General features: G+C 38.7%; 1 protein-coding gene across 1 annotated transcript; it reads right to left on the bottom strand.

Moving 5' to 3' along the window:
- Window positions 1–1,628: 1,628 nt before the first annotated feature.
- On the bottom strand, window positions 1,629–2,968 carry LOC145637829 (protein SOB FIVE-LIKE 5-like). Its single transcript, XM_081688854.1, has 4 exons — window positions 2,544–2,968; window positions 2,379–2,429; window positions 2,204–2,288; window positions 1,629–1,885 (listed from the first exon to the last, which is right to left on the bottom strand). Exons 1-4 carry the CDS (start codon window positions 2,901–2,903, stop codon window positions 1,860–1,862), a joined length of 522 nt encoding a protein of 173 aa, XP_081544980.1. The 5' UTR covers window positions 2,904–2,968; the 3' UTR covers window positions 1,629–1,859.
- Window positions 2,969–12,585: the final 9,617 nt, after the last annotated feature.

Genomic DNA, 12,585 nt, shown 5'->3' with positions numbered 1-12,585 from the left:
GATAGGTGTCGTCGTTAATTACCCACTAAGGGTAAGGCTCAGCCCTCATGATCCCTTTGTTGGTCGTAATATCTCTCTACTCACTCACCCCGACAAGCAGTTCCCAAGATCCGCTTAGCGAAGGTTTCGCACCTCGACCGGAGGTGCTAGCCCCCCAGAACCGCACGGCGGCGCCAAGTTTAGAGGACCGTCGGAATAGGCATTCTAGGCGGCCTTGCGCCAGAAGATTCCCCCCTTTCCATTTGCCAAGGATTTTAGCCGGTCAACGGGGGAATCATCCCCAAAGGTTGATGACGCTGAGGAACTTCCCTTCCCTTCCAAGACTGTACGACCCTCCTCCTTCGATTTTCAACCATCTCAATCGTCGAGTGATAGGAGAAATCGGGAAAAAAGAAGAATAAATCGAAAAAAAAGCAAGGGTATCCTAGAAGTCAGAGAAAACCGAAGAAACTCCGGGGAAAATAACCTTTACTAGAAGCGGAATTCGCCGATCTACAAGTTTTTGTTTCAGAAGCAAAACCTCTATCAATAAGCCAGATTCGAAAGTCGCAGTGGGTTCACTGTGGGATTTTTGCGGAGTTCAAAAGTGTTTGTCAAGAGAAATGAGGGGAGAGAGTGGGGCGAAAGGACTAAATATTCCCAAAAATAGGAATTCTAAGAGTTCGTGCCACTAACTCACCATTAAACATCCGTTAAACACACTCCTTCCAATTACCCACTAAACCTTCCAACTTCCCTAATTACTCTCCAAATAGTGGTTATATCATTAATATCTACCAAATTCAAATTTCTTAATTAAATCATTTACTTCCCTCCATTTTGCAAGTCCAAACCCGACTCGTCATGCTTTCAAATCGGGTATGGGGGCAAGTTGTTTGGGTCCAATTCACTCCAATTGGGCCAGTCCATAAATAATTCACCTATAAAGCCCAAGATCAAGGTTCGACTCTCCAATCCATGCTAAGTCAAGTCAACGGCCTGGTCAACATGGCAAGCCCACTTGACTTAAGGCCCATTCTCCTTATATTTTTTTTTTTTGAACAGGACATTTTCCTTGTTATGACAAGGTATAAAAGCCATCAATCCTCTCTCTTTACATTTGTTCACTTTAAGCCTCAAGCCCGCAACGAATACTCTTGCATAGCTTTCTCTCTCTAAACATCGTACTGACTTCTGCATCAAAGGGGCCTTTCTCGGCACAATCCTCGAGGCCTGTTTACGTGTGTTTGTTGTGAAGGAAATCCTCGGCCTTTTTTTTTTTTTTTTTTTTGGAAAACATATAAACATAGTCTTATTCCATATTACTCTATTATTAATTATGCCAACCTTTTAATTTGTTCTCAACAAAAAATCTTATCAATAATCCGAGTGTTTAAAGTATACAAATAATCTGTCCCTAATTTGTTATAAGAATCACTAATACTTCGTATTTGGATTGAATTAGCATATTGAACAAATTCTTGAATTGTAAATGACAGACTACACTTTTGTGCTGGAAAGAAAGACATGGGACACCATTTAGAATTTTGGGAGTAAGTAATTATTTGAATATTTATTTGTTCTCATGTTGTTTCCCATCGTATTGACAAAAACAGATGAAAAGAAGACAAGAAGAAAAACAAAAAAAGAGAAAATAAATTAATCATAATATATAAAATTAAAATTAATGACAGAAAAGTGAAGAAGACAGAATCAATATCTACTAAGATCTTTAATTAATAACACCTCTTTCTTTCAACATCTACTACATTTTCTTAATCTCTGCCTATTTGAGAGAGTAGATTAAATTAAATAATTACTTTTTGAGGGAATTAATAAATTAATTAATTTTGTTGCTCATCATGGCTTTTTTCATTCTCTCATTCCCACCTTCTTCTTAACTGACCTGTCAAAAGTGAGGCACAAATGATTAGTCTTTAAGCTTTTCTTCTTCCTTCTAAAAATTATTTTTTGTTCATTTATTCTCTTTAATGAAAAATTATACTCCGTATTATTTTCGATGAGAAATAATGGTAAAACAAAGTAATGTGCAAAATAATAAACAAAATATTATTAGATTTTCAAATATATCGTCACTTTAAAGAAGACGTTGAAAGATGATTGATAAATCAGCAAGATAAAAGCATATTTAGTAACATTATCTCAATTACGGTAGTTGAGATAACTTGACTATTAATTTCGGACAAAGGGAGAATATAATTACCAGGCTGTGTAAAATTATCTGTATCATCTTGTATATGAGAAGACTGCCAAAAAGAACCATAGTGATTACTGTATGAAGAATTTCCCTGAAAAAAAAAAAAAGCATCAATATTGATTATATACATAGAATAAGAGTACAAGGCATATCCTATGATAGTGGCTAAAAATGTTTCTACCTGATAGTGGCTTTGCTGATAGAGGTCCATAGTAGAGGAATTATCATATATCTGCCAAAAATAAATAATTATCATAAATAAAACATTAATTAAACTATAATAATGATTGACAATTCTTAACTAATAAACTTATACTATTAGTAATAGTAAGGCATAATTGAGTACCTTAGAATGCGTAATGGCAGGAGAGCTAGCAGTGTCATCAAGATGATAATGTTGTTTACTAGTAGCTTTCTTATGGTCTTTGCTCGACTTCTTTGATCTCTTATCTATTTTTTTCGACGATTTTCGAGTGTACGATTGGTGTTCATCTTCTTGAAGAAGAAAATGTGGAGGACCAGAGGATGCATCAGACACCATAGATAAGTCCTCTACACCATCATCTTTGCTGTTTCGAGTTGAATTTAATCTATAGCTTTGATGGTAATCACCAATATTATTTGTTCTTGGTATGTATGACTCTTCTAAGTAGACGGTCCACCCTGATTCACACCCATTTCTCCATTCTGAAGCAGCAATATCCATCTTCGATTTTTATTTTTGGCGTATAGGATAGAAGGACAAATGATGTAAACGAGATTTAATCTCAGGTCTTGAGTATCACCTCACAAGTCTTGATCTGAATTGGACAGTTTATGAATATATTTCAGAAGTTTCTGTATTTGATATGAATTGGTGAGAGTGGGTGTGCTCTCTATATAAGGAGAGAAAAAGGGTGGAAATGAAAAAGGGGTAGAATATAATAAATGACATTGATGTATAATATAATGTTTATAGGCTAAATTTGTCCTTTACTAAAAATGTTGCTACACCTCAATTTATGATCATATGATTAATGAATCAAAAATGCCAGTTGGCAGTGCTCTTTTTAATTTGAAAGTGAGGTAGGAAAGAGAAAGAAAGAGAAGGGGTGGGTGAAGCCTGTTATTGTCAAGTAGTAGAATAGGTGATTAATGGACAAATTTGTGATTATTGAAGAAGTTATGTTATGAGTTGAATAATTGGGTCGAGTATATTTGTTATTTTGCTAACAGAAACTCCTTTTACTTGATTTGACTTATGACCTTTGACGCCTGATGTGGCATCTACGTCGTCCACAAGAGATTTTGTAACAGCCGATTTTGGATATGTTATTATTGTTGTTGTTTTGTGAGATACTGAGATGCTACTTGATCGACTTAGCATTAAGATGACACGAATTAAGGAGATCATTTAAAATAGTGTACCTTTAATTAAACAAAGAGAAATCATGAATTGATCGGTTCACCACAACTCTTTAATGGATGGGAGTTGGTAGCGGTTCAATATAAGTGCTTAATTAGGAACATGTCATATTGATAAGCTGATGAGTGATTTGGTAGAAGTTGTTATGCATATTCGGGTGCACGGTGTATCCTAGGAAACTATTTGCTTATTTAGATATTAGTAGATGGCTATTGCTCATTTAATTATCAAATGAGAAATTAAAGGAGCAAAAAAATAATCTTGGGTGCATCTTATACTCGGATGTATATAAAGAATTTCAGCGAAATGGAAGCTGGAAGATTGATAAATTGTTTAGGGCTCAAAGCTTGAGTCTTTCTCATTGATCTCAAATCATATAAATAGAATACATAGCTTCCTAAGATAACCACACAAGATATTCTAAGTATTATCTTGAGTGAATTAAGGCTATAATTAAGGAAACAAATTTATATGATAATAATGAATAATATTCTCCTAATCTTTCCTAACACCCCCCCTCAAGTTGGAGCGGGTGGATTGAAGACGCCCTACTTGGGAAGGAGATATTCAAATTGTGATTTGCCCAATGCTTTGGTAAAGATATCGGCCAATTGGACATGAGTAGGAACATATGAGGGATCAATGAGACAATATGTGATAGCATCTCGAACAAAATGGCAGTCAACTTCAATATGCTTTGTTCGTTCGTGAAACACTGGGTTTTTTGCAATGTGCAATGCAGACTGACTATCGCAGAATAATTTAATAGCCTTGGGATGATGTACACCTAAGCTCGAAAGAAGACCCTTCAACCACTTTAATTCACAAGTGATGGCATACATGGAACGATACTCTGCATCTGCCGAACTAGTAGCGACAGTTGGTTGCTTTTTGGTCTTCCAAGAGATAGGCGAGAGGCCTAGGAACACTAGCCATCCTGTCAAAGATCTGCGTGTTAAGGGGCATGCAGCCCAGTCTGAATCACACCAACCCTGCAGAGTGAGTTCACTGTCAGATCGTAACAAAATCCCTTGACCCATAGTACATTTTAGATACCTAACAACTCGCAGAGCTGCTTCCCAGTGTTCTTTTCTCGGTTCCTGCATGAACTGAGATAAAATATGGACCGAATAGGCTAAATCCGGCCTAGTGACAGCAAGGTAGATCAACCTGCCGACAAGTCTGCGATAAGATAAAGGATCAGAAAGTACGGGACCACTTGCTAGACCAAGCTTGTGGTTTTGTACCATAGGAAATTCGGCGGGCTTGGAACCTAATAATCCTGCCTTTGAAATAATGTCTAGAGCATATTTTCTCTGACACAAAAACAAACCAGAAGAACTACGGGCAACCTCTATGCCCAAAAAATATTTTTGAGTGCCAAGATCTTTCATATGGAAGCAATCACTGAGATATGCCTTGAATGCCCTTAGAGCAGCGGAATTATTCCCAGAGATAATTAGATCATCAACATACACAAGCACATTAATTTGTGTGTGACACTTAGTGTAAGTAAACAAAGAATAATCTGAGTATGACTGAAAGAAACCATATGCCTTCAAAGCAGAAGTAAGTTTGACAAACCATTATCGAGGAGCCTTTTTTAGGCCATATAGGGATTTTCTAAGGCGACATACCTTATTAGGGTACGATGACTCAAACCCCGGAGGGAGTTTCATGTAGACTTCCTCTTCAAGATCACCATGAAGGAAAGCATTGTGCACGTCCATCTGATGAAGCTCCCAATTTTTAGAAGCTGCAATAGCAAGAAAAGCACGAACCGTGACCATTTTAGCCACATGAGCAAATGTTTCGGTGTAGTCAATGCCCTCCTTTTGATGATTGCCAAAGACAACGAATCGGGATTTCAAACGTTCAATACTCCCATCAGAATTATATTTGATCTTGTACACCCATTGACTCCCTAAAGGACGCTTGCCAGGTGGAAGATCTTCCATTGTCCATATGCCATTTTTTTCAAGAGCCTGACTTTCACTTTGCATTGATTTTCTCCAACCTGCATCTTTCATAGCCTCCTTAAAAGACCTTGGCTCTTTGCTAGAAGTAATAGCTGCAATAAAATTTCAGTAATATGGAGAAAAACTGTCACAATTAATATAATGCGCTATAGGATAAGGAGTACCTGAGGGATGCTTTGGAGACGAAGTGTTAGGAGAAGTAGATGGAGAAGATGGACTGTTAGTGAGAATCGTGTGAGTCACATAATCTTTGTAACGAACATTAGGGAATTTCTCACGCATACCACGCCCCAATTGATCGTCATTTGCTGCCGTTTATTGTGGATCATGGGAGCTAGCAGGCTGCTGATGACAGAGTGGAGATGTGGGAGAGTATAGGTGGTCGTCCAACCCAGCAAACACTTCATTTCCAGCATGGGCAACTGACGCGTCACCTTCAGCACCTACGCCTAGTCCAGCGGGTGCTGGGTTTCCTGCGGGCTGGGCATTAGTTGGTGTACCCTCTGCCAGCGTACGTACTGCCAGCGGGCGCAGGGGATGCTGGCTGGTGCGGGGTTGTAGTTTCGACCCCCTGCTGCATGGCTTGAGGGGTTGCATGATGGTCAGCAGTATATGAGTCCACAAAAACCTCATCAAAATCATAATCTACCCTTTCATTCATTGGCACAATATTTTCCGGAACAATATTTGAAGTGATCCGATCAAGAAATGGAAATACATCTTCAAAGAACTTCACATCACGAGACACAAAGAATTCTTTCGAGTCGAGATCAAAGAGATTCCATCCTTTCTTCCCAAAAGGGTAACCCATAAACACACATTTACGACTTCGACTAGCAAACTTATCTCCCTTTGATTTTTGATTGTAAGAAAAACAGAGACATCCAAAAGTTCGAATTGTGGTATATGAGGGAATAGTGTGAAACAAAATTTCATATGGGGTTTTATTATGCAACAAAGGAGAAGAGGTTCTGTTGGTTAAATGTGCAGCAGCTAAGACACTTTCCCCCCCAAAAATAAATCGGTAAATTAACTTGAAACCTCAAAGCCCTCCCGACATTTAAAATGTGTTTATGTTTTCGCTCAACCCGCCCATTTTGTTGTGGAGTCCTGACACAAGAAGTTTGAAACAATATGCCAGTTGCATTAAAATAGTCTCGCAAACAATTAAATTCGGTGCCATTATCACTTTGAACGATTTTAATTGTTTGAGAAAATTGTCTATCCACCATTGCCACAAAAGACATAAACATACGGAAGACCTCAGTTTTATCAACAAGCAAATAAATCCAAACAGCACGAGAAAAATCATCCACTATTGTCAAAAAATAACGAGCACCACAAGACGAAACATGTCTATATGGTCCCCACAAATCACAGTGTATTTTTTCAAAAATTCTAGAGGTTTTATTGTCACTTAACGAAAAACTACTCCTAGGGTGTTTAGCACGAAAACAAACTTCACATGCTTTATTTAAACTACCCTTACAATTATGAATGGAGGAAGAAGCTTCACTACTTTTTCAGAAGGGTGACCCATTCGCTTGTGCCACAGTTCTAACATAGCAGAAGACCCAGAAACAGCCACATGTTGCACCGATGCTTTCCCTTCGAAGTAGAACAGTCCATCCCGCCTAACACTCGTTCCAATCAGCTCCCTCGACTGGTCCTGTATAGCACACATATGAGAGTTAAATTGGACAGTATAATTTGTATCATCGATCAATTGTGATACCGAAATTAAATTACAACGTAAATCTGGAACATATAGCACATGTTTAAGAATAATTTTTGAGGATAGGCGAACCGAGCCTTCCTTTGTGGCCAAGACAGTTTTGCCATTTGGGAGACCAACCAGGCAATGAGAGATGAGTTGAGTGTCAAACAACCATTTTTCATCACATGTAACGTGTCTAGAAAAACATGTGTCAACAATCCACATAGTACTATCAAACTCACTAGTCAAGCGATCCTCCGGAACTTTTGTGTTACCAATGAAACCTGCAATTGCCTTCCATTGGTCTGTTGTGAACATCGTAGAAGAAGGTCCGGACTCCACATCTTTTGTGTTGGCAGAAGGTCCTGTAGAGGTAGCATTAGCCCTGGCTGGGCCACGCCCTTTTGCACTTGATTGAGATGGTTTGCCACCACGCTTAGACGGATTCGGCCACCATTCTGGGTATCCCTTCAATTCGAAACAGCCAGAAATTAAATGACCAGGCTTTTTGCAATATGTGCAAAAGCATATTGAACCTATCATTAGAAGTTGTAGAGCTTGGTTGCTTCCCCTTCCCTGCACTCGTACGAAGAGAAAACCCAACGGCATCAGGTGGTTGTTCTTCTAGAGGTTGTTTAGCAAGGCGAACACGTTGATCTTGCACCACCAATTGATATGCTCGATCAAGAGAAGGCAGCGGGTCTTGCGATAGAATGTTGGTCCTCGTCTGAGCATAGTAGTCAGTGTATAATCCCATCAGAAATTCATGAAGTCGAGTATTCTCACGACGCTTCTCATGCTCAGGACCTACTGTACACTTATCACAACAAGAGCAGGCAATTAAAGGTTCGTGATTGTTTAATTCTTCCCACAAAGAGGTAAGCTTCCCAAAGTAGGCAGCAACAGTCATATTTTTAGACTGTTCACACTTCGCAATAGAAGATTTCACCTGTTGAATTCGGGGACTGTTCACAGTAGCAAAGCGCATGTTTAAGGTATCCCACAGGCGTTTTGCGTCCTTATACTTCGACAGAGTACACTTAACCCTCAAGGTCAATAGTGTTCATTAGCTATGAAATTAACATAGCGTGAATGGTATTCCAATCCGTTTGAGTACACGGAGAGGAAGGGGATGTAATCGTTCCATCTAGAAAAACAAATTTTCGACGAGCCTCCAATACGGTTTGAATGTCACTGGCCCATTCATCATAATTTTCGCCACGAAGACGGGTCGGAGTGATGAAATCTCCAGGGCGGTCATGAGGACCAAGGTAATATGGAGATGTAATATCGATGCGTGGTGGAGGCGGTGGTGGTGGAATATCATCACCGGCCATGGCAGGGGATCCTGTTGTTCGATTGTTGTATTTTTTTTTTTTTTTTTTTTTTTTTGGATTAAAAAAATTGTGCGACTGATACCATGATAAATTGTTTAGGGCTCAAAGCTTGAGTCTTTCTCATTGATCTCAAATCATATAAATAGAATAAATAGCTTCCTAAGATAACCACACAAGATATTCTAAGTATTATCTTGAGTGAATTAAGGCTATAATTAAGGAAACTAATTTATATGATAATAATGAATAATATTGTCCTAATCTTTCCTAACAAAGATATTGCAAACTTGTAATTATAAAAGATTTTACAATGATTTGAATAACTATTAAAAATTGAGAAATTGATCAATAGAATGATGAGATTAGAGAATATCAAGGATTTTCCTAAATACAAACTCAGTTGCTAAGTATGCAATGCTCATACAGATAATACGCAATCAAATGCCCTATCATGCTTGTCGCACAAAGGAATATACTCCCTCATTCCTAAAGGGATCATTCATCGGATTCTAATAGAATTTCCAACTTATAAGAGATGTTTTCCTCATAATTTTAAAAAGAAAAATTGCCAAAAATAATACAGGCTGGTTATTTTTTAATAATACAACAATTATACAACCTTTGGATTATTTTGTAATAATATAACCTTTAAGGGGTATTCATTTTAAACAAGACAAGATCGAATTTTCTGTGGCTTTTGAAATTAAGAAAGGAGAGACGATGAGTTTTTGGTGGTGGGGATAGGAAAGGGGGAATATCCCCTCCCCTTCTCTCAACTCAAAATCCACCGAAAATTTGATTTTTTCTTATTCGGGTTATAGTATTACAAAATAATCAAAAGTTTGTATTATTACAAAATAATCAAAAGATTCTACTATTAAAAAAGAATGAGCCTAAGGCTGTATTATTTTTGACAATTTTTCCTTTTAAAAATTATTGTCACTAAATTTTTTGTTTTTTTTTTTTTTTTTTTTTTTTTTGGTAAAAGAGAGGGAACACCCCAAGCAAAAACACACACAAACAGATAGAAAACAGAAAAAAGAACAAAAATAAAGCAAAAAAAAGCAATAAAAACTAATACAAACTAGTCTTTCTTCCTAGGAATAAGCCTAGCTTGCGCGAGTCCACTCAAGTCCTCCAATAAAACGGCTTGAAGATCCCTTGGGACCGTTTCAAATAGCGCCATCTTCTGGGTCGAATGAACACCAAAGTTAGCCAACCAGTCTGTGGCTCGATTAGCTTCCCTGTAACAATGATTAACGCGAACTTCCCACCCTTGTCGAAGAATGATAGCCTTGCACTTTCCAACTAAATGAATATATGGAGAATGAGGAGGGAACTGCTCCACCAACAACCTTACCACAGTCTCTGAATCAACTGAAACTAATACCCTTCTATGGCCTCTGTTCCATTCTAGTGCCAACCCTCGAAGCACACCTAGCAACTCCGCCTTAGTGTTCGAGTAAAACCCACAGTGTGAAGCAAATATCTCATAAACCTCACCACCACTCCCTCTGATCAGCCCACCAGCCCCTGCTTGCCCCGGGTTCCCCTTAAAAGCCCCATCCGTGTTAAGTTTCACCCACCCAACTCGAGGATACTCCCATCGAATGTAAACTTCTTCCCTCCTTTTTCCCATACTTTCATCATATACAGGGGAGTTATCTATTGCTCGATTAATGTCACCTACTCTAGCAATAATAAATGCAGCCTGATTTAAAGGAATATTCGCCTCCCGAGCAAAAACTCTCTCGTTCTTCCATCTCCACACCCACCAGCAACAAACAGCAAAAGCAGTCGATCTAAACTCAGCAGCCACTCTTGAAAAGATAAAGAGTTCCTAATTTCACTATCTTTCCACCCTAATCTCCTCCAAATCCTCATAGCAGCAGGGCAATGTCGAAGCAAATGATTAAGAGTCTCTTCATCCGCACCACAAATTCCACATCGTGGGTCATTAGAAATCTTACGAATGAATCTATTCGAATTGGTCATTAACCTATCCCTCACTGCCAACCAAAGGAACATCCTTATTCGTTGAGGAACCCTGGCCTTCCAAATTAATCTCCACGTCTTGCTCTACTCCTCACTTACATCCTCACTTCTTCTCATAATATTAATTGCATAACTGATTGTAAAATCTCCTGAAGAAGACCTGTTCCAATAAATTTCATCAATTTCTTCATCATCATCAAAGACTTCATGAGCAGCAATTATCTCAAGAGTTTCGGCATCCAAATAATCAGCAAATAACTCCAATTTTCAGCCAGAATTTTGATCCCAAAAATCCTTAACCAACAGGTCTTGAATTTCTAAAGGAGGAGCAGGATCGGCCACTTCGATCAAAGGTTTATTTAGAGCCCATTGATGTTTCCAAAACATAGTACGACGCCCATTACCTACAGCCATGGTCAATCCTTTTCTCACCACATCAATATTTTCCACTATACCCTTCCACGCATTCAAAGCATTCTCTTTTTTCTTGAACATATCAACATCACAACGGCCTTCACAGTTTTTGTTTCGAAGCACTCTTGACCACAAAGAATTAGGCTTTGCCAAAATTCTCCAGCCCAATTTAGCTAGGAAAGCCGCATTAGCCTGCCTCATTGATCTCAAACGAAGACCTCCTTCACCCTTCGGTTTAGTGATAGATTCCCAGGCCACAAGATGAATTTTGCGATGGTCACCATCACCACCCCACAAGAAACCCCTCGTCTTTTTGTCAATCTCATCACACACTGACCTAGGAACCTTAACTGACTACATAGTATAGTAGGGAATGGAAGATAAACATGCTTGAGCTAATGTATTTCTCCCAGCCAATGACAATGTTTTTGACTTCCAATTAGACAGTTTAGCATCTATCTTTTCAACAAGATAATGATAATCTTGTTTAGAGGTTCTCCCATTGATGGTGGGGACCCCTAAGTATCTGCCTAAATCTTCTGTAACTGTCATGTTGATCTCCTGTCAGATAGCTGATCGGATTTCAAGATTGGTGTTCTTAGAGAAAAAAATACATGATTTATCAAAGCTAACCTTACTCCCTGAAGCGGCACAGAAACGATCAAAACACCTCTTCATACAGTGAGCTTAATCAACCGAGGCTTCACAGAAAAGGATTAAATCGTCGGCAAAGGCAAGATGAGAAATATCCGGACCCCTTCTACTAGCTCTAGCAGCTTTCCACGCACCCAATCTCACTTCATGTTCAATCAAATGGGCAAGCCTCTCCATACAAATGACATAGAGATAAGGGGATAAAGGATCTCCTTGTCTTATACCTCTACTAGAAGAAAAACTAGTCGTTGGTTCACCATTCCATAAAATTAGTAACTTTGCCAAAGTCACACAATTCATCACAACATCTACCATAGCTTGGGGCAGGCGAAGCTCAAGGAGAGACTCACGAATAAAGGACCATCGAAGCCGATCATAAGCTTTCTCAAAATCTATCTTCACCGCCATTAACCCAACCTTGCCTTGTTTTTGTCTCATAGTATGTGGCATTTCTTGAACAATAATAATATTGTCCGTAATTTGACGTAAAGGAACAAAGTTACATTGAGTAGGAGAGATAAGGGTCGGGAGAAGGGGTTTCAATCTATTAACAATCACCTTAGTAACAATTTTATAGGTGATGTTACATAACCCAATAGGACGGAATTGGTTCGGTTTGTGAGGGGTATCAACCTTAGGAATAAACACTAAATATGCGTCATTCAAACCCTCAGGGAACACTTTACCATCCAACACATCCCTTACCAAATTAATCACATTTGGAGCAACCAACTCCCAATAATGTTGGTAAAACAAGGGATGAAACTCGTCAGGCTCTGGAGCCTTATACGGTTTCATCCCCATAAGAGCTCTCTTAATTTCACAATCTGAAAAAGGGCGAGAGATAACACTCCAATTAGCAGCCTCAATAAATGGAAACTGATCCA

The sequence above is a fragment of the Chenopodium album genome, chromosome 7 (genome assembly GCF_948465745.1).
Source record: "Chenopodium album chromosome 7, dcCheAlbu1.1, whole genome shotgun sequence".
NCBI lineage: Eukaryota > Viridiplantae > Streptophyta > Magnoliopsida > Caryophyllales > Amaranthaceae > Chenopodium > Chenopodium album.
The sequence above is the reverse complement of the archived record's forward strand: the minus strand, read 5'-3'. Positions and strand labels throughout refer to the sequence as shown.